Genomic DNA, 25884 nt, shown 5'->3' with positions numbered 1-25884 from the left:
GAAACAAAAAAAGATACATTGTAGGAAACAGTTTATTTAAAATAAAATAAAAAAACAGAATAGAGTGTACTTTTGAAGGATTAAGAACTAGCCACTTAAAATGCATTTAAAATGTATTACAAATAGTGGTACATATGTCTCCTGTTTTTCCTCCATTGACCTCCCCCCGGCCTTTCCTACCTCCCAGTACATGCCCCCCTCCCAGATTCTTGTATCCATTAGTTATGCTTATATGTATGTGTACAAGTCCTTCGGTTGATCTCTTACACACACACACACACACACACACACACACACACACACACTCACACACACACCCTGCATCTCCCCTGCCTTCCCACTGTAGTTTGACAGTCTGTTCAATGCTCGATTCTCTGGCCAGTTTGCTTAATGGTTAGAGTGTTGGCCTGCCAACCAAGGATTGCAGGTTTGATTCCCAGTCAGGGGCACTTACTTGATTGCAGGCTCAATCCCCAGCCTGGTTAGGACATGTGCAGGAGGTAACCAACCAATTGTGCCTCTCTCACATAGATGTTTCTCTCTGTGTGTCTCTCCCTCTCCCTTCTCCTCTCTCTAAAAATCAATGGGAAAATATCCTTAGGTGAGGATTAAAAACAAACAGGGGGGAAAAATGAGTCTGGGAAGAGAATATACTTCTAACTATATTTGTATTTTTGTACTACCTAATATAGTATATGAACAGTTTTTCAATATACTGTATTAGGAGTTTGATTTAGTCTTCCTTGGATCAAAAGTCTAGGGAATCTCCCATTTCTCCAACACATTTTTGTAGAACAATAAATAATAGTGACTGATGAGTTCAAAAGTACAAGCTGGGGAGTGCAGCTGTCTAGAGTTAGCCTAAGCTACTCTCATTCAGAGTTTCTTAAGACCTTGATGTACTTGTGTGTATGCTTAAACATATGCCTTTCAAGTAGTGGCATGACTAGGTTTTCAAGATGATCTCTCAACATCTATAGATTTAAAAGGCAGAGCATCTGTTGACAATGCTGACCTCTTTCTTTTCATTGCCTACTGAAAATCATAAAATGCTGTTTGTCCATTTCTCCTGAAGTATCATGTATTAATATGAAGGGGAGGAGGAGGATTAAAAATCAAGATAGTAAAAATACAGTTCAAGAATGGCTTTAGCCAAAACCAGTTTGGCTCAGTGGATAGAGCGTTGGCTTGCGGACTGAAAGGTCCCAGGTTCAATTCAGGTCAAGGGCATGTACCGTGGGCACATCGTCAGTGGGGGGTGTGCAGGAGGCAGCTGATTGATGATTCTCTCTCATCGATGTTTCTAACTCTCTATCCCTCTTCCTCACTGTAAAAAATCAATAAAATATATATTTTTAAAAAGAATGGCTTTAAAAGTAAGATTAATATTTTTAATGTGTAGATTACCAGTTACCAGACACCAAACCTTTTGGCAGCATCAAGGCTGGTCTCCAGGACACCTGTGGGAATTCAGTTCCCCTTGAGGACCTGCACATCAAGGGGAAAATAATAGACTTTGTAGCCCAGGTGAGCTCTTCGTAGTTTTATGATACTTAAGCCAAATGGATGTCAATCATAAATGAGCATTGGATTACAGTTGCATGAACTCAACAAAACATGTACATTTTCCAAATTTGTTTATTAATTGAGCATCTACTACATGCTAGGGACTGTTCTAGGCTCTGTGCATACAGCAATAAACAGTATGAAAACTCTTCCCTCACAGAGCATACATTGCATTGGGGGATGAAGCAACAAACATGATCAGTAAATAAGATGCATGCCCTGTTAGATGGTGGTAGGTGCTAGAGCCAAAAATCAAAGCAGGTAGGGATGGGAACTGTACAGATTAAAAGGATTTCAACTTGCAAGTTGCATGGCCAGGAACAGCCTCACTGAGATGACATCTAAGCACAGATCTGTAGGAAATGAGGGACTAAAGCCTATGGACTTCTGAGGGGTGCTCATTCCAGGCAGGGGAAGCAGCATGTGCAAAGGTCCTGAGGTAAGAGTGGGTCTAATGTAGTCAAGGGACACCAAAGAGTTCCGCGGTGGCTGGAGCCTAGTGGAAAGGGGAAGCATGGTAGAAAATTGGATCAGAGTTGGGTTGGGGAGGGCAGCTCACATCAGGACACAGGACATACTATCTTTAACTCTGAGTAAAATGGAAACCTTTCAAAGATGTTTGGCAGAGGATATGATTGGGATCACACTGGCCACCTGGTTGACAATTGACTGGAGACAACTTAGGTCAGATTCTCTGGAAAACAGACTCTTGATGGAAATCTGTTTTCAGGAAGCTTGTTGGGAAGTGCTCTCTGGAGCAACACCTGTAAGAGAACATGGGAGGCAGAACCTCGCAGAAGGAGGCGTGGACTGTGACACAGGAACACCAGAGTCCTCAGACAGTTTCAGGGGGAGCTCTGAGATGTTCTGAGATGAGGCAAGGGGCACAGACCTTCTATCCCACAGGGACCAGTCATTGGATGTGGCTGCCCCTTCTGGAGGGGTCATTCTCTTGAGTGAGGCAGTTCATCCTGGAACAGGACGTGACTGGGGAGGGACACAAGTAACACTCCCTGCAGCCTTGGTCCTGAAGACCATGGGGCACACCACAGTGTCAAATGTAGGTGACTATTGAGTAATTCAGTCAAGGATGATGGTGATTTGGACCAAAATGTTAGCAGTGGGGATGGTAAGAAGTGATTGGGCATGACAAATGATTAAAGGTAGAACCAATAAGATTTGCTGATTGAGAGAAAGACAGAAATTGAACATGGACATAGTTTGGCCAAGTGTCATGGTGGAGCTCTGAAAGTGCTTAATTTTCTAAAATAATTTGTTTTTTAAGAGTTGACCTAACCATTGGCTCCTAACACTAAAGATTACACTGAACAAACACTAAAGACATCTTAGGAGAATAAGAACACCTAGTCCAGGGTTGTGGTATTACTGTCATTTCAGAAGGGAATCAAGTTAAATTTAATTATTGCTTTGACCTGTGAAAATGAGATGTAGTAGAATAGGCAGAGCATGCTACCCATATGTATGCCAGTTTGCATCTCTCTGACCTCTACACTGGTCCCACTCTGATCCATACTGAGGATGCAGATGCTCATGATATGATAAAGCACAGATTTGAACTGATTCTAGAATCCAGGTTGTATTTTTCTCCCAAGGTGTAAACAACTGATCATTGTTTAGACTTCGGTGCAAGTATTCTACATTTTAACAAGAGTCAAAGCCTTACATGGAAAGATTGAGTTCTAACTTTGGGCAGTTGTTTGAAAGAGATTGGGTGGGAAAGAGTGAAAAGACGTTATGGGTGAATTTGAGATGGTAGCAACCCGGTGCCCCCATCCTTCCCTAAGGTAGAACCCTGTCACCAACCTGAATTCCTTCTGGAGTCCAGCTTCTTCTTTTTTTTTTTTTTTTTTTTTTTAATATATTTTATTGATTTTTTTTGCCCCTTCCCTCCCTCCCATACATACCCTCCCTCCCCAGAGTTTTATGTCCATTGGTTGTACTTATATGCATGTACACAAGTCCTTCGGTTGATCTATTATCTCCCCCAGATCTTCCTCCCCTTAACCACTGTGCTATAATGCAGCTTTGTATGGACAGTAAGAAGCAAAGGATTTGGAGTTTGAAAGGCTTAGCTGTGAATCCTTGATTGTTCCTTTCTAGCACTGTAACCTGCGGGAAGTTACTTAACTTCTTTGTGCCTCAGTTGCCTCATGTATAAAATGGAAATAATAATATTTGTCAATGACTATTAGATACAAGTACCCAGGGCATTTTTTTTTCATATTCAGTAGATGCAAAACAAACAATGACTATTTTTAAAAAATATTTTTTATTGATTTTTTACAGAGAGGAAGGGAGAGAAATAGAAAGCTAGAAACGTCGATGAGAGAGAAACATTGACCAGCTGCCTCTTGCACACCCCCTACTGGGGATGTGCCCGCAACCAATGTACATGCCCTTGACCGGAATCGAACCCGGGACCTTTCAGTCCGCAGACCAACGCTCTACCACTGAGCCAAACCGGTTTCGGCAACAGTGACTATTTTACAAGGAGAGATGTGTGCCCTCCATTTGTTACTGTGGATTAGACAACTTGTACCATCTGATATTTCAAACCCCATAAGGCTTTTTTCTCAGGGAAGTTTGCCCCAAAATAAACTAATTATGTAGCAGTGGCTTTTTCACTGTTTGTGATGAGACAGCTGGCCGGTAGGATGACCTTGAATCTCCAGGCAGAAGCCCAGCAGCACAGTCCTTGTGTGTTCAATGGCTCACATAATTGACTCTTCTTGGAATGAGTTCAGCGTTTTTGGTTTAGTTATATAATAATTTTATCTGAGGGAGAAAGATTAAGAATTCACAAATTTGTACAGTATACTAGTTCTCAGTCTTAGTAAAAATATTGTTGTCAATGTTATCTAAAATGAGTTACTTTTTGAATGCCTGTGCATACGAAGAAGATATGTATAATAGTTTTCATTCATAGTTGTTCTGCAAATGGTTTCATATGGTTTCATCAAGTTTATGGATTTTTTTTCTTTAGGTCATTGTTTTTCAGACATACACAAATCAGAGCCCTGTATCCATTGAGGCAAAGTATATTTTTCCTTTGGATGAGAAGGCCGCCGTATGTGGTTTCCAAGCATTCATCAACGACAAACACATAGTGGGAGAGGTAAGGGGAGAAAATGCATGTGGCTGCTCTTTGGTTCTAAAGTCAGTTTTCCATTTACCCAAATCTTTATTTGCATCTCTAGAGTGTGTGACTGAGTAGCAGCCTTATAAAACAAAAGGAATCTTTGAAGATCTAAGTACTTATGCAATTAGCCTCTTTTCACTAATCCCTCCTTGATTACCTCGTTTCACTCGAACTTGTCCACTCTTTATTAGTCAGTGCCTTGCAAATTGTTTGCCTGGGCACTTTTTAAATTTTTTATTGTTTAAAGTATTACATATATATATATATATATATATATTACCTTTTTTTACTTTCCCCCAGTCTCCCCTACCCCCTATCGCATATCCTCATCCCAACCCACAGTGTCTTGTGTCCATGGGTTGTGCTTATATGCATGTATACAAGTCCTTTAGTTGATCTCTTTCCCCTCCCTTCCCAACACTCCCCAGCATTCCCGCTGTAATTTGACAGTCTGTTCGATGCTTTACTGCCTCTGTATCTATCTTTTTGTTCATCAGATTGCCCATTGAAGCATTTTCATCATTGATGTTTCTCTTTCTCTCTCTCCCCCTCTCTGAAATCAATATATACTTTTGTGTGTGTGTGTGTGTATATATATATTTTACCATTTAGCAATTTATATATATATATATTTTACCATTTAGCAAGTTTACCATTTTACCATTGAGCAAGTTTGCATCTGCTTTAAATATATATATTTAAGATATATATTTTTTAAATTATATATATATGTATATATATTTAAAGCAGATGCAAACTTGCTCAGTGGTAAAATGAAGCATCCTATATAATAAAAGGCTAATATGCAAATAGACCAAATGAAGGAACGACTGGTCACTGTGATGCACACTGCCCACCAGGGGATGAACACTCAATACAGGAGCTGCCCCCTGGTGGTCAGTGTGCTCGCACGGGGGGAGTGCCTCAGCCAGGATCCAGGCTCACAGCGGGCCAGTGCAGCAGTAGTGGCAGGAGCCTCTCCCACCTCCGCGGCAGTCGGACATCCCCTGAGTGCTCCTGGACTGAGGGTGCAAGCTGGGCTGAGGGATTTCCTGAGTGCATGAATTTTGTGCACTGGCCTCTAGCAAATAAATAAAAAGTCAAACTGAGCTGGGCTCTCAGTTCCCTTCACACATCTGTTTCTTGCTTCAATAGTATTTGGACAGAACAGACCCAGGACACCCCTTCTTTCAGCCTCCACGCACCCTCCAAATTCTTTTCCAGTCACCACCTTTAGAACCATTTCAGCCATTCTTGGCCTTTGAAATCAGCCTACACTGTGTTTTGAGCTTAACTTATTGCTAAGCAACCATGAGCTCCAAAATTCATCAGTCTATTGAGGTGGAAGCCACTGTCAACTGCTTGGTCAACCTGCATTTGTGTATCTCTTACACATACTTCTCTCTGGGCTTCTAATTCGACCCCAACAATGTGGCTCTGGGGGGCATAGGAGTTGGCTAAAGGAAGCCTGAGCACACCAAGTGCCTCTTTAGGATCCATAACCAGTGTCAGCCTCACCTCTCCCAGGACATGCAGAAGCCTTCCCAAGACTCAGGATGCTATGAGAGCACGGCCATGAAGAAGAGCCAGAACCAAGTCCTTTGCCATGCCCTGGGCTCTGGGTTCTATCTGCACACACCCTCAGTTTCCTGGAGAACCTGGATGAGGAGGTGAAACTCATCAAAAAGATAGACAACATCTGACCTATCTCTGTAGGCTGGCTGGTCCCCAGGCTGGGTTGGACAAATATCTCTTCTGAAGGCTCACTTTCAAACATGACTAGAAGCCACTGCCAGAGGACTTTCAGGGGGCACTCTGCATCTTACTGGTGTCTGGCTTCTGCCTGAGTCTCTCCGTGAAACCACTAAAATCCCTATAACCACCCTGGAGCTCTTTCCCATGCCTTGGACTAAATGGAAATGATTTTTTGCAGGGGGAAAAAAAAAGTCAAACTCAAGTGAAGACTATTGTTATAACTGTAAAGAAAAATTATAACATGCCGAAAACAGTTTGGCTCAATGGATAGAGCGTCAGCTTGGGGACTGAAGGGACCAGGGTTCGATTCCGGTCAAGGGCATGTACCTTGGTTGCGGGCATAACCTCAGTAGGGGGTGTGCAAGAGGCAGCTGATCGATGACTCTCTCTCATCGATGTTTCTAACTCTCTATCTCTCTCCCTTCCTCTCTGTACAAAATCAATAAAAAAAAATATATATATATATATATTTTTAAATTATAACAAAAGAAGTAACAATTGATTCATTCTTTGTTTATTGTAAAGTTTTAGCTCATAGTTGCAATAGTAACAAACATTTCATTAAATTTAAGATGTTCAATTATTACCTTTTTGTCCAACATAAAGTCCCAAACTCTTTTTTTCACTATTGACTTAAATATTTGGATCCCAACTTAAAGAGAATTCTCATTAGTTGGACTTTTCTGATTCAAACTCTTATTAGATAAAGATGATCATTGCCTGGTCAGGAGTTAGAGCATTGGTCCATCCACCAAAGGGTCAATGGTTTGGTTCCCAGCCAAGGGCACTTGCCTGGGTTTCAGGTTCAATCCCTGGCCTCAGTCAGGGCACATGTGGGATGCAACCAATTGATGTGTCTCCCTCACATTTATTCTATGTTTTTCTCTTTCTCCCTCTCCATTTCTCTCTCCCTCTCCCTCTCCCTCTTTCTTTCTCTCTCTCTCTTTCTCTCTCTCTCTCTCTCTCTCTCTCTCTCTCTCTCTCTCTCTCTCTCTCTTTCTCTTTCTCTTTTTCTCTCTTTCTCTCTCTCCTCACTCCTCTTTCCCTCTCTCCCTCCCTTCTACTTTCTCTAAAAATAAATGAAAAATATCCTTGGGTGAGGATTAACAAAACAAACAAAAAAGAAATATCAGTGATCATTTTATATATTTCCCTTCATCTTAGACAAACACTTAGTTTTCTCTTTTTGCATAGGTTTTAATGATGAAGTTTTCCTTAGCAAAGTCTGAAGTCGTTATTCATATTATGACTGGTATAAAAATAATCTTTTACAGATCAAAGAGAAGGAGGCTGCCCACCGAGAATACCGAGAAGCCATCAGCCAAGGCCATGGCGCTTACCTGATGGACCAGGATGCACCTGTAAGGCTGGACATTCACCCATTAATCTAGCACACTTACTAGAAAAGGAAAATGAGTTGGAAAATTATTTGAAATATAAAATTCATACTAGAAACTAGGATAATTTAAATTATTTTCACTCTACACTTTCAGATGCTATTAGCAAGGGGAGGTCAAGCTGATCATACCCATTGGACTTATCTAAATAATGTGACCAAACAAATAAGAGCCGTTTCTATCATTGGGAACTGAATTTCCCAGAAGTGAAAATTAAAAAAAACACACACACATTTGAGATATATAATTTTCACCTTCTGATAAAAGAGTGTAATATAGCTCTGGCCAGTGCAACTCAGTCGGGCATTGACCCATGTAATACAAGGTTGTGGGTTTGATCCCCACAAATCAGCCAATGAATGCATAAGTAAGTGGAACAACAAATTGATGTTTCTCTCTCTTTATCTCTCTTCCTTCTTCTTTTTCTAAAATAAGTGAGAAAGCCTGGCTGGTGTAATTAAAGTGTTGACCTTTGAACCTGGAGGGCATGTGCCCAGGTTGGGGTTTTGATCCCCAGTGAGGGGCGTATAGGGGGCAACCATCTGATGATACTCTCTCATCATAGATGTTTCTATCTCTCTCTCCCTCTCCCTTCTTCTCTGAAATCAATTACATATATACATTTAAAAATAATAATTTATAAAATTTCTAATATATTTACACATTTCCTAGAACTAAGCTCACGAGTAATTTATTCTATTTTCATTAAATCATAACCCAGGGAGGCATTTCTGCAGGATCCTGAGATATGTCCAGGTTCTGTTCTTTCTGATTATTTGTTTTCATAGGAATTAAATATGGAGAATCTGGAAGAAGAAACTGCTATCGTGTCCACTGGGTCTCTTTTCCTATATATAAAATGTTTTCAATGTGCCCTTGGGAGATACTAGATTGCAAGCAGTCAGCTTCTAACTAGTATCTCCTGAGTAGATAGATAGTTTTTAAAGATAGGCCATAGATTTTAGGCATCACTTCTGAGTAGTGCACATTGCCATAGTATTGTGAAAATTTGATGTTTGGGAGGGAAAGTTATTAAGATTAAAATAGATTTAAGGAATAAATGACTACTTTTCACATCTAAGATATCCGTTTGCAGAATGGAGGGTAAGCAAGGAAGAGATAATTGTTAACCAGTTACAGTCCCCTTGCTGAAGTGCATGTATTTTAAAAAGCCAGGCTTCTTTTGACAGACTGCCACTGAACAGTGTGGGGTTGTCACAAATGGATTGGTCTGCATGTTTCCTCCTTGATGCTAACATATTTCCCCAGGAATATGACCCACAAAAAAACGTTTTCACAAAGGATATTTCTTATAGGTAAAGTTTAATCAGAACCATTGCTAACCCAAGCCTTTGGTTACTGTAGAGTGTATTTTGCCATCCAGTGAATATAATGTTCTCATACTATATTACATTAATAACATAATATATATAACAAATAAACATTATAAATTATTATACAGTTGACCCTTGAACAAGATGAGTTTGAACTGCACAGGTCCACTTATACATAGATTTTTTTTTTTTAGTAAATATATTGAAAAAATTTTGGAGGCTTGTGACAATTGAAAAAACTCACAGGTGAACCATGTAGCCTAGAACACAGAAAAAAGAAAAGAAAGTTAGGTATGTCATGAATGCATAAAGTATATGTAGGTGAGGAAGAGAAGTGAGTAAACAGCAGGACTTACGGAAGAAGTGACAGCAAGCTAACTCTACTATTTTGTGCAAATTCCTCCGCGTTTATGATAAGGACTGCCCTTAGCTATAAAGCTGCTTAACCATGAGCCTTGAAGGGAAAAGATAAAACCCACCTGCCAGTTTTTGCTCTTAAAACAGGAAAAAAAAGAAAAAGAAAAAAAACGCCTGGATAATGAGGACTCCTTTCTGGATTGGTTTCATCACTTTGTCTCTGAAGTCGGGAAGGACCGTGCTTCAGCGACAAAGGGGCTGCCTTTAAAGTCCTTTTGACAGACAACGCCCTTGGCCACCTAGAACCCCATGTGTTCGGCCGGTGTCAGCGTAGTCTACTTTCCCCAGACACAAGTCTCTAAGCCATCAGGAGACATAAGTAACTTTTTTAGAATTTAAAGTATTACAAATAGTAGTACATAAGTCTCCTTTTTTCCCCCATTGACCTTCCCCTCACCACCCTCCTCCCACCTATACATGCCCTCCCCTATTCCTGTGTCTTGTGTCCATTGGTTATGCTTATATGCATGCAAACTAGTCCTTCGGTTGATCTCTTACCTCCTCCCTCTCAATTCTCCCAGCGTTCCCGCTGTAGTTTCACAATCTCTTTGATGCTTCTCTGCCTCTGTATCTATTTTTGTTCATCAGTTTATAATGTTCTTTGTAATCCATAAATGAGTGAGGTATTTTTCTTTCACTAACTGGCTTATTTCACTTAGCATAATGCTCTCCAGTTCCATCCATGCTCTTGCAAATGGTAAGAATTCCTTCTTTTTTACAGCAGCTCAGTATTCCATTATGTAGATGTACCACAGTTTTCTTTTCTTTTTTTAAAAATTAATAAATCTTTATTGTTCAGATTATTACAATTGTTTCTCCTCCCCCCCACCCCATAGCTTCCCTCCACCCATTCCCACCCCAGTCTCTACCCTTGTCCTCATCCATAGGTGTACGCTTTTTGTCCAGTCTCTTCCCGTACCCCCCACACCCCTTTTCTCCTGAGAATTATCAATCCACTCCCATTCTTTGCTCCTGATTCTATTATATTCACCAGTTTATTCTGTTCCTCAGATTTTTAATTCACTTGATTTTTAGATTCACTTGTTGATAGATATGTATTTGTTGTTCATAATTTTTTTATTTTTTAAATAAATCTTTATTGTTCAAATTATTACAGGTGTTCCTCTCCCCCCCTCTTAGCTTCCCTCCACCTGATTCCCAAACCCACCCCACGCCCTTACCTCCACCACTGTCTTCATCCATAGGTGTAAGATTTTCCACCAATCTCTTCCCGCACCCCTCAGACCCCTTCCCCCTGTGAATTGTTTGTCCAATCCCTTTCTATGTCCCTGATTCTATTATATTCATCAGTCCATTTTGTTCTTCAGATTTTTTTTTATTCTCTTGATTTTTAGATTCGCTTGTTGGTAGGTATGTATTTGATGCCTTTTTGTTGTTCATAATTTTTTACCTTTACCTTTTTCTTCTTCTTCCTCTTCTTAAAGAATACCCTTTAACATTTCGTGTTATCCTGCTTTGATGTTGGTGAACTCCTTTAACTTTTTCTTATCTGTGAAGCTCTTTATCTGCCCTTCAATTCTGAATGATAGCTTTGCTGGGTAGAGTAATCTTGGTTGTAGGTTCTTGTTGTTCATCATTTTGAATATTTCTTGCCACTCCTTTCTGGCCTGCATAGTTTCTGTTGAGAAATCAGCTGACAATCATATGGGTGCTCCCTTGTAGGTAACTATCCTGTTTCCCTAAAAATAAGACAGTGTCTTATATTAATTTTTGCTCCCGAAGATGCGCTAGGTCTTATTTTCAGGGAATGTCTTATTTTTCCATGAAGAAGAATATGGTACACATTTATTGTTAAATGAAAATAAAGGAAATTTATTACCTGTATATGGTACAGTAGTATGTTAGTTGTCAACACAAACCAGACAAACTGTGAATCCTACAGTATCAAGAATTTATTCATTTATTCAATGACAATCATGTCATCATCTTCTGGAACATCATCCTAACAATCCAATTCCTGAATTTCCTGGTGAATTTTTTGTGACTCTATTTCTTTCAGAAACAGTGGACCAAATCTCTCATGTTTAGCAATAGCATTCTGAGACAGAGACTAGGGGGGCCTTATTTTCGGAGGGATGCCTTATATTTCACTCAGAAGGAAACCTGTAAGTAGGTCTTATTTTTGGAGGATGTCTTATTTTCGGGGAAACACGGTAATTGTTTTCTCTTGCTGCTTTTAATATTCTCTCTTTGTCTTTTGCTCTTGGCATTTTAATTATGATGTGTCTTGGTGTGGTCTTCTTTGGATTCCTTTTGTTTGGGGTTCTATCTGCTTCCTGGACTTATAAGCCTATTTCTTTCACCAGGTGGGGGAAGTTTTCTGTCATTATTTCTTCAAATAGGTCTTCAGTATCTTGCTCTCTCTCTTCTTCTGGCACACCCATGATTCTAATGTTGGTACCCTTGAAATTGTCCCAGGGGCTTCTTACACTATCTTCAAATTTTTGGATTCTTTTTGCTTTTCGGTTGACTGTTTTTGCTTCTTTGTATTTCAAATCTTTGACTTGATTCTCGCATTCCTCTAGTCTGCTGTTGGGTCTCTGTATATTTTTTTTTTTTTCAGTCAGTGTATGCTTAATTTCTAGTTGGTCCTTTTTCATATCCTTGAGGGTCTCCTTGAATTTATTGGCCTTTCCTAGGAAATTCTTGAAAAACCTTATAACTGTAGTTTTGAACTCTATATCCAGTCATTTCTTTTCTTCCATTTCTTTACTTAGTGATTCGTTTCTTTGTCTCCGCATTTTCGCTGCTTCCCTGAGTTGGTAGAGTGGCTTTGTATGCTAGGTGTCCTATTTGGGCCAGTGGGTCAGTTACTTGAGGTGGACACTCTTGGTGCACCCCTTTGTGGACTGTGTGTACACCCTTGTAGTTAAGTCTTCATTGTTGTTGGTGTCCCTGGGAGGAATTGACCTCCAGGCCAATTGGCTGTGAGGACCCACTGTGTCTATAATGGAAGAACTGCTGCACTGGAGACTCGCTTATGGGGCAGGACTTGCTTCAGTGGGGCTTTGGTGATCACTGAGTCTGCCTCTTAAATGTGTCACTTATTTATGTGAGAGTTGAAATCTGGTGTCGTTTCACACTGACCACTAGGTACACTAGCTTCTTGATCTCCAATGGGGTGCAGGTCAGCTACTGTCTGAGGCCACCAGCAGGAGTTACAGCGAGAACTGTGTTTTCTCTTCTTTGCTTAGGGTTTGGAGGTTTTGGAGCTGTCTGACCAGAGCTGCAGTTTGTTTGGATAAACTGCAATAGGGCAGGCCATTTATATGCAAAAACTGCTGTGAGGAGCTTGGGTGGGTTTGTAGATTGTGAGGGGGAGGTCTCAGGGCATCATTAGGCTAGTGCATGGCAAACAGCGATGGCTGTCAGTCAGCCGTCTCTGCATCTCCGCGTTCCTAAGTCCCCATGTCCCGCACCCCAGCACAGTAAACAATGATTGCTGGGCATATCTCTGCAAGAAAGCCCCCTCACTTTCCAACCTGATGGCAGACAATCCAGCTTCTTTCCACAGGAGTTTGGGTCCCCAGAGTCTCCCCAGAAACTGGAGTTCAGAGTAATTGGGAGCTTGTCTCCATTCAGGTTGAAAAAACAGCACACCCCGAAGCCCACTGCCAGCCCTATTCGTGCGCCTTCATACCTCAGCTTTCCAGCACTTGTGCACGTCTCAGTGCTCTTTCTCTTTTCTTCTAGTTGTAAAACTTCCACTCAGCCAGCTTTCCCATGGCTGTGGGTGACATATGTTTTGTCTTTTAGTTCTAGTTTTGAAATTGTTGTGCAAGGCAGCAGTTTAGCTATTTACTTATGCCGCCATCTGGGTTTCTCCCTGTACCACAGTTTTCTAATATTGATTCTACCAATCCATGAGCATGGTATATTCTTTCATTTGTTCATGTTTTCCTCTACCTCCTTTTTCAGCATCCTAAAATTTTCTGAGTACAGGTCCTTTGCCTCCTTGGTTAAATTTATTCCTAGGTATCTTAATTTTTATGGTAATGGGATTGCTTTTTAAATTTATTTTTCAGTGAGTTCATTATTGGTGTATAGAAAGCTGTAGACTTCTGGGTGTTGATTTTTTATCCTGCTATATTGCCCAATTCATTTATTAAGTCCAATAGTTTTTTATGGTGTCTTTGGGGTTTTCTATGTACAATATCATGTCATCTGCAAATAAGAACAGTTTTACTTCTTCTTTTCCAATTTTGATGCCTTTTATTTCTTCTTGTTGTCTGATCATAGTGGCTAGTACTTCCAGTACTATGTCAAACAGGAGTGGTGAGAGTGGGCATCCCTGTCTTGTTCTTGTTTTTAGGGTAATGGATTTAGTTTTTGCCCATTGAGTATGATGTTGGCTGTAGGTTTATCATATATGGCTTTTAGTATGTTGAGGTATGATCCTTCTATTCCCACCTTGCTGAGCATTTTTATCAAGAAAGGGTGTTGGATTTTGTCAAATGCTTTTTATGCATCAATGGATATGATTATATGGTTTTTATCTCTCAGTTTGTTCATGTGATGTATCACATTCATTGATTTGCGGATATTGTACCATCCTTGCATCCCTGGGATAAATCCTACTTGGTCATGGTGTATGATCTTTCTACTATAATGCTGGATTTGATTTGCTAGAATTTTGTTGAGGATTTTGGTGTCTATGTTATGAGGGATATTGGCCTGTAATTCTCTTTCTTTGTAGTGTCTTTATCTGGTTTTGGGATTAGGGTAATGCTGACTTCATAGAAAAAGCTTGAATTGCTCCTTCCTCTTGAATTTTTTGGAATAGTCTGGGGAATGTAGGTTTATTTCTTCTTTGAATGTTTTATAAAACTCTCCTGTGAGGCCATTTGGTCCAGGGCATTTGTTTGTTGGAGATTTCTTCAATTTCCTCCATAGTTATCAGCCTATTCAGATTTTTTAATCCTCCTGGTTGAGTTTTGGAAGGTCATATTTTTCTAGGAATATGTCCATTTTTTCTAGGTTAACCAGTTTGTTGGAGTAAAGTTGCTCATAGTATTTATTAACGATTCTTCATATTTTTGTGGGGTCTGTTGTTATTTCATCTCTTTTGTTTCTGATTTTGTTTATTTGGGTCCTCTCTCTTTGCTTTTTGGTAAGCCTGGCTAGAGGTTCATCAATCTTGTTTATCCTGTCAAAGAGCCAGCTCCTGGTTTCATTAATTTTTATTTTTGTCTCTATGTCATTTATTTCCACTCTGATCTTTACTATTTCCTTCCTTCTGCTCACACTGGGCTTTTCTTGTTGCTCTCTTTCTAATTCTCTTCAAGTTGCAGAGTTAGATGGTTTATTACCAGTTTTTCTTGTTTTTTGAAGTAGGTCTGTAATGCTATGAATTTTCTTCTCAGGATTACTTTCACTGTATATCAGGATATTTTTTATGTCTTCTTTGATCTCTTTGGCTGCCCCAACCCACAGGGCACAGCAATGTGGGGAGAGGGAGGACCTGTGGAGGATGAAAAGAAGGGACAGGGACATGGAGAAATGGAGACAAGACAAAGTTCTGATCAAGCTTCAAACTTTATTTTTGAAATGGCAGTATATATACAGCAGGAACAAAGGGAGGCAGGGTTGCCTACGCAGCGGGGTCTTTGACAGTGTATAATTGGTTTAGGCACTGAGTGACAAGGTGGTAAGATATCTGGCAACACAGGATTGGCTAACTGCCAGGGCGGTGTAACATTCCAAGGTGTAACATTCCAAGGCTGGGCTAGCTATGGGGGAGGATCAGGAAGGGGATGTTGCAGAGATCCTCCGGAGCAAGATGTGCTAAGCAGCAGGTTAATCTTTAGCTTCTGGCCAAACCTGCAGGGCACCGCATAACTTCTGCTAGAAGGAACTTAATTCTAAGATGGAGTTGTATTTTCTTAAGACAGAGTTGCTTGTATCAACTCTGATGGTTCCCAACATTTGGCAACCCACTCATTGTTTAAAAATATACTATTCAGCCTCCAACTGTTTGAATTTTTGTGATTTTTTTTTTTTTACTGTAGTTGATTTCTAATTTTATGCCATTGTGATCTATCAGAGAACATGCTTGATATTATTTCAATGCTCTTGAATTTGGAAAGACTTTGCCTGTGTCTCAATATGTGGTCTAACTTTGAAAATGTCCCATGTGCCCTTGAGAAGAATGTATATTCTGCAGTTTTAGGTTGGAATGTTTGTTCTAAAGATGTCAATTAAGTCATCTGATCTAGTGAGTCATTTAGGATTGATTTTTCTTTGCTAATTTTATGTCTAGAGGATTTATCCAGTGATGTTAATGGGATATTAAAGTCCCCTACTATGATAGTGCTGCTGTCAATCTCTCCCCTCATATCTTCCAGAAGTTTTTTAATGCATTTGAGTGCTCCTGCATTGGGTACATAAATGTTTACTAGAGTTATATCCTCTTATTGTAACTATCCTTTAGAATTATGAAGTGGCTTTTCTTGTCTCTTGTTATAGTCTTCACTTTGAAGTCTATTTTGTCAGGTGTAAGTTTCAATTATTCATGAGTGCTTTTGGCTTCTTTTATGACATAGATTCTTCTATGATATAGGCACTAGAACTAAAGCAACAGTAGAAGGATTGGTACTATATGAAAGCAATTTTAGTGAAATAAAAAAACATTGACATAAACTTACAATATCAATAAATACTATATCATACTATATTATATATTTTCTTATGATTTTCTTAATGTTTGCTTTTCTATAGCTTACTTAATTGTAAGAATATAGTATATAATAGGTATAACATATAATTTTATGTTATCACTAGTGACCCAGTGCACAAATTCATGCACCTTGAAAGGAACTGTGGGCCACGAGGCTGCAGCTCATCCTCTGAACCCCCACCCGGCCCCTCCTGCCACTGCCCCAAGCCCCTGTCTGCCAGCATCCCCACTCCTGCTGCAGTTCTCACATGCTGATGGCATTGACCCTGCTTGCACCAGCTGAAGGCGTGGAGAGATTGGGGCTGGCACCAGCAGTAGGTGTGATGGGGCCAGCTCTGCCAGTGGGTGCAAGTGGCATCTGCTGCCCCAATTGCCCCTCAAGAGCAGGGGGAGGTGGAGAAGCCCTCAGGAGCGATCAGGGCTTGCAGCTGCTGCTCACATCTGCAGATGGCACCAAGCAATTGGGACCAGCGCTGGGCAACAGCAGTGGGTGTGAGTGGCAGTTCTGATGCCAGTTGTGGGTGTGAGCAAGGCCAGTGACAGCAGGGGTATGAGCAGCAGCTCACACACTGGCAACAGGTGCCCCCAACTTCCCTCCTCTGCCAGCCTGGTCACCCCTAACTGCCCTCCCCTGCAGGGTTGATCGCCTCCAACTGCCCTCCCTTGTAGACCTGGTCCCTCTCAACTGCCCTCCCTTGTAGGCCTGGTCCCTCCCAACTGCTCTCCTCTGCTGGCCATCTTGTGGTGGCCATCTTGTGTCCACATGGGGGTAGGATCTTTGACCACATGGGGGCAGCCATCTTGTGTTTTGGAGTGATGGTCAATCTGCATATTACTCTTATTAGATAGGATAGAGGCCTGGTGCATGGGTGGGGGCCAGCTGGTTTGCCCTAAAGGGTGTCCCGGATCAGGGTGGGGATTCCCTTAGGGTGTGGGGTGGGCTGAGTGAGAGGTCTGTGGTGGTATGCAGGCCAGCCACGCCCCCCAGCAACCCAAGTGGAGGCCCTGGAATCTGGGATTTATTTATCTTCTATAATTGAAACTTTGTAGACTTGAGCAGAGGCCTAGGCCGGCCAGGGTGTGTGAAAATCTTGGCTTCTGCTGCTGGGGAAACCCAAGCCTCTCAACTGCTCTCTGTGGCTGCAGCCATTTTGGTTGGGTTAATTTGCATACTCACTCGGTTGATGGTCATGGCAGGTGGGCATGGTTTGAGCAAAGTGATGGTTAATTTGCATGTTACTCTTTTATTAGGTAGGATTATTGATATCTTATTGAAAGAAAGTGAAATACCTCTCTCTAAAAAAATAAAGTGATAAATTTACTATAGGGGAAAAGAATTATGTGAAGGCCAAACTCAGTGAAAACTGCTCTGGTTCCACAGCCACTGGCGGAACTGGTATTGGAGGCTATAGGGCAGAGAAACCTGGAAGGTTCTTTCAGGAAGGGCAGCGTGGAGGGGTCCTTGCTCAGAGCCCTGTCTGTGAGGCCTCTGGGGTGAAGAGGCCACTGAGTGAAGTTCCCTAGTCCAGACAGGTCCTGCTGCCTGGGGGCCTTCTCTCCCTGTGCTCCTTTTAGACGTCACCCTGTCCCACCACTAGGGCGCGGCTTTAAGAGTCCCCTTTTGCACCACCAGTGCTTGGCTTGTAGGCTCTATTCTTGTTTCCTGAGGAAGAATCTGGCAGGATGAAATTCCAGTAGTTCATGTAATAGGGTTAACTAGCATAGAGTGGATTTGCATTTGAGCCACAAGCTAAGTAACATATTTCTGTCACAGGATGTCTTTACTGTAAGTGTTGGAAACTTACCCCCCAAGGCTAAGGTTCTTATCAAAATAACCTACATCACGGAACTCAGCATCCAAGGTACTGTGGCCGTCTTCTTCATGCCCGCCTCCGTCGCACCCTGGCAACAGGACAAGGCTTTGAAAGAAAACACCCAGGTTCGTGTGCTTAAGATAAGATTTAATTTTAAAGGATCCTGTGTGTGTGTGTGTGTGTGTGTGTGTGTGTGTGTGTGTGTGTCTATGCTTCTCTCTGAGTATATCTATTGAGTGTGTGATTTATGCACAAGGAAGAAAAAATGCATATAATGCAAAGTATCCATATAATGTTTATAAAACAAAAAGAATAAAGACAAATATGCTTAATGGGGATATTTTTAATTCTGTTTAGTCACTTTAACAAGTTTGTATCTATGTTATACGTTTATCATTAAGAATTCAGAGAAGCCCACAGAATACAAATAAGCCAAAGAGGAAAATATGTTTTTGTTTTTTTTGGTTAATCCTCACCCAAGGATATTTTTCTATTGATTTTTTTAGGGAGAGTAGAAGAGAGAGGGAAAGACCAAGAGAAACATCGATAGTGAGAGAAACATGTTGTTTGGTTGCCTCCTGTTGAAGCCCTGACCAGGACTCGGGCCAGGAAGGAGCCTACAACCACGTATGTGTCCTTGACTGGAACTGAACCCAGGACCCTTTCATTCACAGGCCGACACTCTATCCATTGAGCCAAACCAGCTAGGACAAAGAGGAAAATTCAAACCATCCTTAATTCCATCGCCAGACATTGTAGCCCAAAGCTACTGATTAACACTTTGGTTTTTATCTACTCAGACTTCCTATTCTGTATGTATTTATAAATTGTGTGTGTATGTACATGTGTGTTTGTGTGTATATATAGTTGAAAGGTCATAAATTATCCTGATTATCACTTATCTTTTAGAAGTCACTGACATTTCATGAACAAATGGTCAATGTCTCCCTACTGCAAAGTGAGACCAGGTCTCATTGCTGCAATAGGTTGTGGCGTTGATGACATTACATTCAGTTCAGTCTTACTGTAAAACTTGATACTTATACATATGTGTGTGGGTTGTTTTTTTTTAATAGGATACAGTAGAGAAGATTTGTATAAAGGAAATAGGAACACAGCAAAGGTTAGTATCTAAAATATAAAACCTGACAATAATACAGTGGGCATTAGTTTTTTTATGGCTTAATTTTTCATTTAAAATTATGTAAAATAAACACAAGTAGCTGTTTAACATTAAGATATTATTAGACTAAGACAACTTTCTCTTCGTTTTTGGTAGCTTCTCTCTGAGTATGTCTATTGAGATGCCATATGTGATTGAATTCATTTCTAGTGATACACATGAACTGAAAAAAAAGGTCAGTAAATCTTTGCTTTATTTCTTAAAAGCTCTTATTTTAACATTAATTTTGTGTTATAAAAGAAGGCAGGTACAAGGTCTAAAAAGTGAAATACTGAAGATAGCTTCTTACAAGCAGCAGCAGTCCCAAGACAGTGAACTATGATACTTTCATATTTTAGCTCTTTCCTGGTGGCCTCCAAAGTTTTAAATATTTTTTTTTTCTGTTTGTTCTTGATTCATCTGTTTCAGGAAAATTTATGGTATACGAAAATTTAAGTCCCTTACCTTCTGCATTCCCCTCACTCCCCACTTTTTCTCTCCCCTTCATTCCAAAAGTTATATTAAAATTTTTGGTTAAATCAAGTCAATGTTTACATTATTATTACTGTTAAATGATATTCACTATTGAACCAAGAAATGTATTATGATTATAAGTATACTAGGCACCTGTTGCAGGAATATTCCTGCAAGACTTCCAGTGGGCTTCCCTCTGTCACTGCCAGCTCTCCTGCCCCCCCCCCCCAACTCTTCCACTGCATGCCTCATGCCCAACCCGCAGCGCCCACCGCTTCTGGGGCCACGCCCTTCCCACATGACCCGCCACGCCCACTGCCTCTCGCCACTGCCTCCACCACTGCCACCTCCTGCCTCCATGGCCGCGCACACCGGAGCTTTTCCTCTAGCAGCCCAGCCACCTTGCTTTCCACTTTCCCTTCCTCTTCCTTCTATGCTGTTTTCAGTCTTCACTCCTCCCTTCCTCCTTCCACATATGCAAATTAACCGCCATCTTTGGTGGGTTAATTTGCATACTCTCTCTGATTGGCTTGTGGGCATGGCGAAGTGGTGGTTAATCTGCATATTACTCTATTATTAGGTTAGATTTTTTTTTTTAAGTCCCACTTTTTTTTTAATTTTAAATAAATTTTTATTGTTCATATTATTACAAATGTTCCTTTCCCCCCCCTTCTCACCCCACCCTCTGCCCTTTCCCCACCCCCCATTGTCCTCATCCATAGGTGGACAGTTTATGTTCAGTCTCTTCCCACATCCCCCTCTCCTCTTTTCCCCAAGAATAAACAGTTCACTCCCCTTCCATACCTCTGATTCTATTATATTCAACAGTTAATATTGTTCCTCAGATTTTTTTTTTTTTAGTTTCCTTGGTTTTTAGATTCACTTGTTGATAGTTACGTATTTGTTGTTCATAATTTTTATCTTTATTTACTTTCTCTTCTGAAAGAACCCCCTTCAGTAATTCATATAATTCTGGTTTGGTGGTGATGAACTCCTTTAGCTTTTTTTTTATTAGTGAAGCTCTTTATCTGACCTTCGACTCTGAGTGATAGCTTTGCTGGATAGATTATCTTTGGCTGTAGGTTCTTGCTATTCATCACCTTGAATATTTCTTGCCATTCCCGTCTGGCCTGCATGGTTTCTGTTGAGAAATCAGCTGACAATCGTATAGGTGCTCCTTTATAGGTAACTACCTTCTTTGCTCTTGCTACTTTTAATATTCTCTCTTTGTCTTTTGCTCTTGGAATCTTAATTATGATTTGTCTTGGTGTGGTCCTCTTTGGATTCCTTTTGTTTGGAGTTCTGTGCGCTTCCTGGACTTGTAAGTCTAATTCTTTCACCAGGTGGGGAAAATTTTCTGTCACTATTTCTTTCAGTATGTTTTCAATATCTTGCTCTCTCTCATCTTCTGGGACCCCCATAATTCTGATGTTGGTTCGCTTGAAGTTGTCCCAGAGGTTTCTTACATTATCTTCAACTTTCTGGATTCTCTGGCCTTCTTGCATCTGCGGAGGAGTGTCTTCTGGCTCTTTATGTTCCAAATCTTTGACTTGATTCTTGCGATCTTCCATTCTGTTTTTAGGACTCCATAAAATATTTTTTATTTCAGACAATGTATTCTTTATTTCTTGTTGATCCCTTATTATTTCTAGTTGATCCCTTTTCATATCCTCATAGGTCTTGTTTATTTTATCGGCCTTTTCTTGGAGATTCTTGAACAACCTTATAAGTGTGGTTTTGAACTCTATATCCAGTCACTTTTTGTCCTCCATTTCTTTCGTTTGTGATCTATTTGGTTTAGGCATTTTCACAGGCAGCTTTCCTGATGGGGCGGAGTTTCAGGGTGGAGCCTACAGCCTTGGCTTCCGTCAGCCCCGCCCTATGCGACTCCTGAGACTCAGGGTCCTTCAGTACTTGTTGCGAGCGCCTATGAGAAAAAGGTGCCCTCGATTTTCGCCTGCTGCCAACTGTCTATGCTCTCCCCCAATGAGTCTGGTATTGGGGTTCAGTTCAGTTGGTAGTGGGATTGGAGGTGGCGTTCAGAGCAGTCTGGAGCCCCTGTCTCCTTCCCGTCAGGGCAATCCCGCGGCACAGCCGGCCGGCCCTTCTCTGCGTGCAGTGTGCGCGCCTCCGGGACCTCCTTTCGCCACTTCCCCGGAGTCCCGCCTTACAGCCAGGCTCCCTATGGATGAGCCTGGGTCCCCGGGGTCTGGCCTAGAATTGGGGTTCAGAGCAGTTGGAGCTGGGCCCAGCACAGTCGAAGCTTTTCTCTCCTTCCCGCTTGGGACTGCCAGCCAGGCACTCGGCCTCCCTCCTCTCCGGCTCTGTCCTCTCCGCACGCGCTGCATGTCTCCGTACCTTGGGCTTTTACAGCTCCTCCGCGCTTCCTTCTGGTTTTCTCCTTGCTTCTCGTTGTAGAATTTCCAGTCAGTCGACTTTCCTGTAGTTCTGGGTAATGTCCATTTTATATTTTAATTGTATTTTGTTTGAAATTGTTGTGTGCGGCTGCGGCTAGTTGCCTACCCGAGCAGCCATCTTGGATTGTCCTAGGTTAGATTTTTTTGTTTTTACCTCTTTATATAGTGTTTCCTAGGGAAAATTGCATTTTTCATTTGCTTAGACATCTAGGACAATTCTTCACATATGCTAACACATAGATTAAAACTCCTCTTGAATGCTTCAAAGAATCCATTAATTTATGTCCCCTCTAATAGACATCCTGCCTCTTCTCTTCACTCCACCCAGCTTGACTACTGTGGCACAGCTGTTATCAGGTCTTATCTTTATCCTCTTTCTTGTTTTGTTCTCTCCATTTGGCAGAGCACAACCTCATTTCTTTCCTGAGTAAGAAGGATGGGCAGCAGGTTTTTTTCTCTCTTCTTCTTTCCTCTCTGAAATCAATTTAAAAAATATTTTTTTTAAAAGAGAAGGATGGGCAGTAATGTTGGGAGATATCCTTATCCCTTGTGCTGCTCTTGGTGAGGTGCTTAATCCTGGTTGGAAATCATCTTCTCTTAGGATATTGCAAACATTGTCTTCTAGCTTCTACCCTGTTTTCCCAAAATAAGACAGTGTCTTATATTAATTTTTTCTCCCAAAGTTGCGCTAGATCTATTTTCAGGGGATGTCTTATCTTTCCATGTGCAAGTCTTATTTTCAGAGGATGTCTTATTTTCGGGGAAACACGGTAACATTACTTTTGAAAAGTTAAATGATATTTGTATCTCCCATTCTTTGCCTTTAGTCTGTTATGTTTTGTGTGTGTGTGTGTGTGAGTGTTTTTAATTCTGCAAGAATTTCAGATCTTTTTATCTCTTGTATTCTGAAATTCTACAATAATGTGATATTCATTCATTGTGTGTAACTCATGGACTTGAGTTCTGGGAAATTTTATTATAGTTTTAAAAAGTAAGTTGGTTCTCTCTCTTTCACCATTCTGCATACCTTTCAGTCAGATGTCCTTAAATTGAGACCCTTATTTTCTTATGTTTTATCTTCTATTGCCCATTTTCTTGTCTTTTTGTTTTTTTCTGGGTGATTTTTCTAAATTCTAAATTTAACTGAAATGTTTATTTTAGTTCTCATATATTTTTGTTTATAGGACGTCTTTTGTATTTATTTCTCTTTTATAGAATTTTTGTGTGTTTCGCAGATGCATTAGAATCTCTTTCATCTCTCTGAAAGCATTTACAACTTTTTTCCCCTTCTATTTTCTGTATTGTGTCTCCTTTCTTTTACTTTTAGTTCCTTCTGGCTTTTTGTTTGTTTGGTCTACATATGTCAGGTTAGAGCAGGGATATATAAACATCCAGGAAAAAAAAACAAACAACTTTTTCCTGGATGTTTATAAAATCATTCGTAGACCATACAAAATTATCAACTTAAAAATGAGCCTACTATGTTTGGTCAAACATTTCATTAACTCACCCCTAATACTTTGGCAGGGCCAGACCAAATGATTTCAAGGGCCTTATACGGCTCATGGGCTGGATATTCCCCACCCCTGGGTTAGAGGCTTTTCCTCAAATGTGTGGATGACTTGTCTGTGTTCATCTTTAATTGAGACATGAGAAAGCCAGTTAGATGCTCTTAGGTGAGTGAAGTGAGTGTACCAAGGCTTGCATCAAAGGCCACTGGCAGCTGTGTAGTGTGAGTATTGTGGAGGTGTTTTAGCCATTTCTGTGGTTATTCAGAACACCTCTAGGATATTTATAAAGTATGGCAGGGAGGGCAACTAAGGGTCCTATGTTTTGGGATGCTGCCTCTCAGTGCAATGTCATTTGCAGCCCTATATTCCTATGCTCCACTATTATACCCATGTCTGGATTCCATTTTATTGAATTTCTCTGAGTAATAAATCTGTGAGAGAATAGGGTGCTACTTCTTGGTGCCAGTTACTTGATTTTTTAGAGGGCCTGAAAGTTCAACAGTTTAGTACACAGCGTGTTCACGAACACTGGTTCCTACAGTACCTCATCTGCACTCAGGTTGCTGCAGGACCACTGAGTCCACTGCTGAGGTCATGCCCTTCCATGTCATGAAAGATGGTTTCCAACCCAGGACTAAGTACCCCACCAAGGGATCAAGAGTAGCATTTAGAATAAGTATATTTTCAGATATTGCTGCCGTCACTCTTACTCAGTGGTCACTTCCTCCACACTGGCTAGGTCACTTACTATGCCGCTATGGATTTTCCCATCCTCTTAAATGTATTGACATAGCTTGTCTGCTATTATCTTTGCTCCTATTATCAATATCTTTATGGGTTTACACACTTTTTATTGTTTCCCTTTTATAATAGGGAATTTTAGGATTTTGCATTTGGGAATGGAGGTAGCCACATAGATTTAATCCATCCTGAAGAAGAAGTCCTTGGCATCAGATAGCTTTTGCTTTGTGTTTCAACACTACAAACATGTGTTATTTCTCATAGTTTTTGGGGTGGCTGGGCAGTTCTCTGCTGGGCTGGCTTCCCTGGAACTAGATGGTCTACAATGGTCTACAATGGTCTCACGCACATACCTGGCCAGGTGTCAGCTGGGGTGATAGCCATGTGTCTCTTGTCACCCAGCAGGTGAGCTCAGGTTCATTTATATAGTAACAGAAGATTTCACAGCCCTAGCACAAACAACACTTTACAAGATTCTGTCTGCCTCATGTCTGCTGATATCCCATTGTCCAAAGCAAGTCACATGGCAAACTCTAGACTCTAGGGCAGAGGAAGAAATGCCACCTTTTGACAGGAGGAACTGAAAATCACATTGCAAAGGGGCAAGCACACCAGAATGGAAAGACTCTGTGACCATTTTATAAGTTACCATGTTGCCTTTATGACTTTAAATCCTAACATCTACATTTTTAAAGTGGTTTTTTAAATTGTTTATTGATGTTTAGGGAGAGAGGAAAGGAAAGAGAAAGAGAAACATTGATGTGAGGGCGCAACATCAATTGATTGCCTCCTGCACACTCCCTACCAGGGATCAAGTCTGAAAACTGGGCATGCGCCCTTGACCAGGAATCAAGCCTACAACCTCCTGGTGCACAGGATGACACCCAACCAACTGAGCCATGCTGACCAAAGTTTAAAGTAATTTTTTATTGGCCCAGGATGGGTAGCTCAGTTGGTTAGAACATCATCCTGATATGCTAAGGTTGTGGGTTTGATCTCTATTCAGGACACATACAAGAAGCAATTAATGAATACATAAATAAGTGGAACAACAAATACTGTAGATGTTTCTCTCTCCCTCTTTCTCTCCGCCCCTCTTTCCCTCTCTTTCTCAAATCAATAAAAAAATATTTTACACTTATAAAAATATATTTTTTAAAGAAGATATAATTCTAAGATTTCTGTTGAATGTTCCATTTTGCTATTCTAAGTTATGACCATCTGATATACTTTCTATTATCTCCAGAGAAGTCTAACTGAATTCACAAATCTATCATCTTTGGACCCAGGGTTTGAGATTGTTTCAAACTTACCTAAATTTGACTATTTATATAAACCTTAGAATATCAGGAGGATAAGTGATAAGATAATTGTCACACTTCTAAAATTACAATTCATAATTTTAGAATTTATTACTACGTTGTTGATTCTTAGTGGAG

The 25884-nt window shown here is 40.7% G+C and overlaps 1 protein-coding gene across 5 annotated transcripts in view; it reads left to right on the top strand.

The window, feature by feature from the left end:
- PARP4 (poly(ADP-ribose) polymerase family member 4) overlaps window positions 1–25884 on the top strand; it is a 106716-nt gene that overhangs the window by 40880 nt on the left and 39952 nt on the right. For all 5 annotated transcript variants that reach the window (XM_045588508.1, XM_036455583.2, XM_036455581.2 and 2 more), the window contains 6 exons: window positions 1403–1527; window positions 4571–4702; window positions 7756–7842; window positions 18101–18265; window positions 19217–19263; window positions 19420–19498. In XM_045588508.1, coding sequence (XP_045444464.1) covers window positions 1403–1527; window positions 4571–4702; window positions 7756–7842; window positions 18101–18265; window positions 19217–19263; window positions 19420–19498 — 635 coding nt within the window. The remainder of the gene's footprint in view (window positions 1–1402; window positions 1528–4570; window positions 4703–7755; window positions 7843–18100; window positions 18266–19216; window positions 19264–19419; window positions 19499–25884) is intronic.

Source organism: Pipistrellus kuhlii, unplaced genomic scaffold (genome assembly GCF_014108245.1).
Source record: "Pipistrellus kuhlii isolate mPipKuh1 unplaced genomic scaffold, mPipKuh1.p scaffold_m20_p_3, whole genome shotgun sequence".
NCBI lineage: Eukaryota > Metazoa > Chordata > Mammalia > Chiroptera > Vespertilionidae > Pipistrellus > Pipistrellus kuhlii.
The sequence above is the reverse complement of the archived record's forward strand: the minus strand, read 5'-3'. Positions and strand labels throughout refer to the sequence as shown.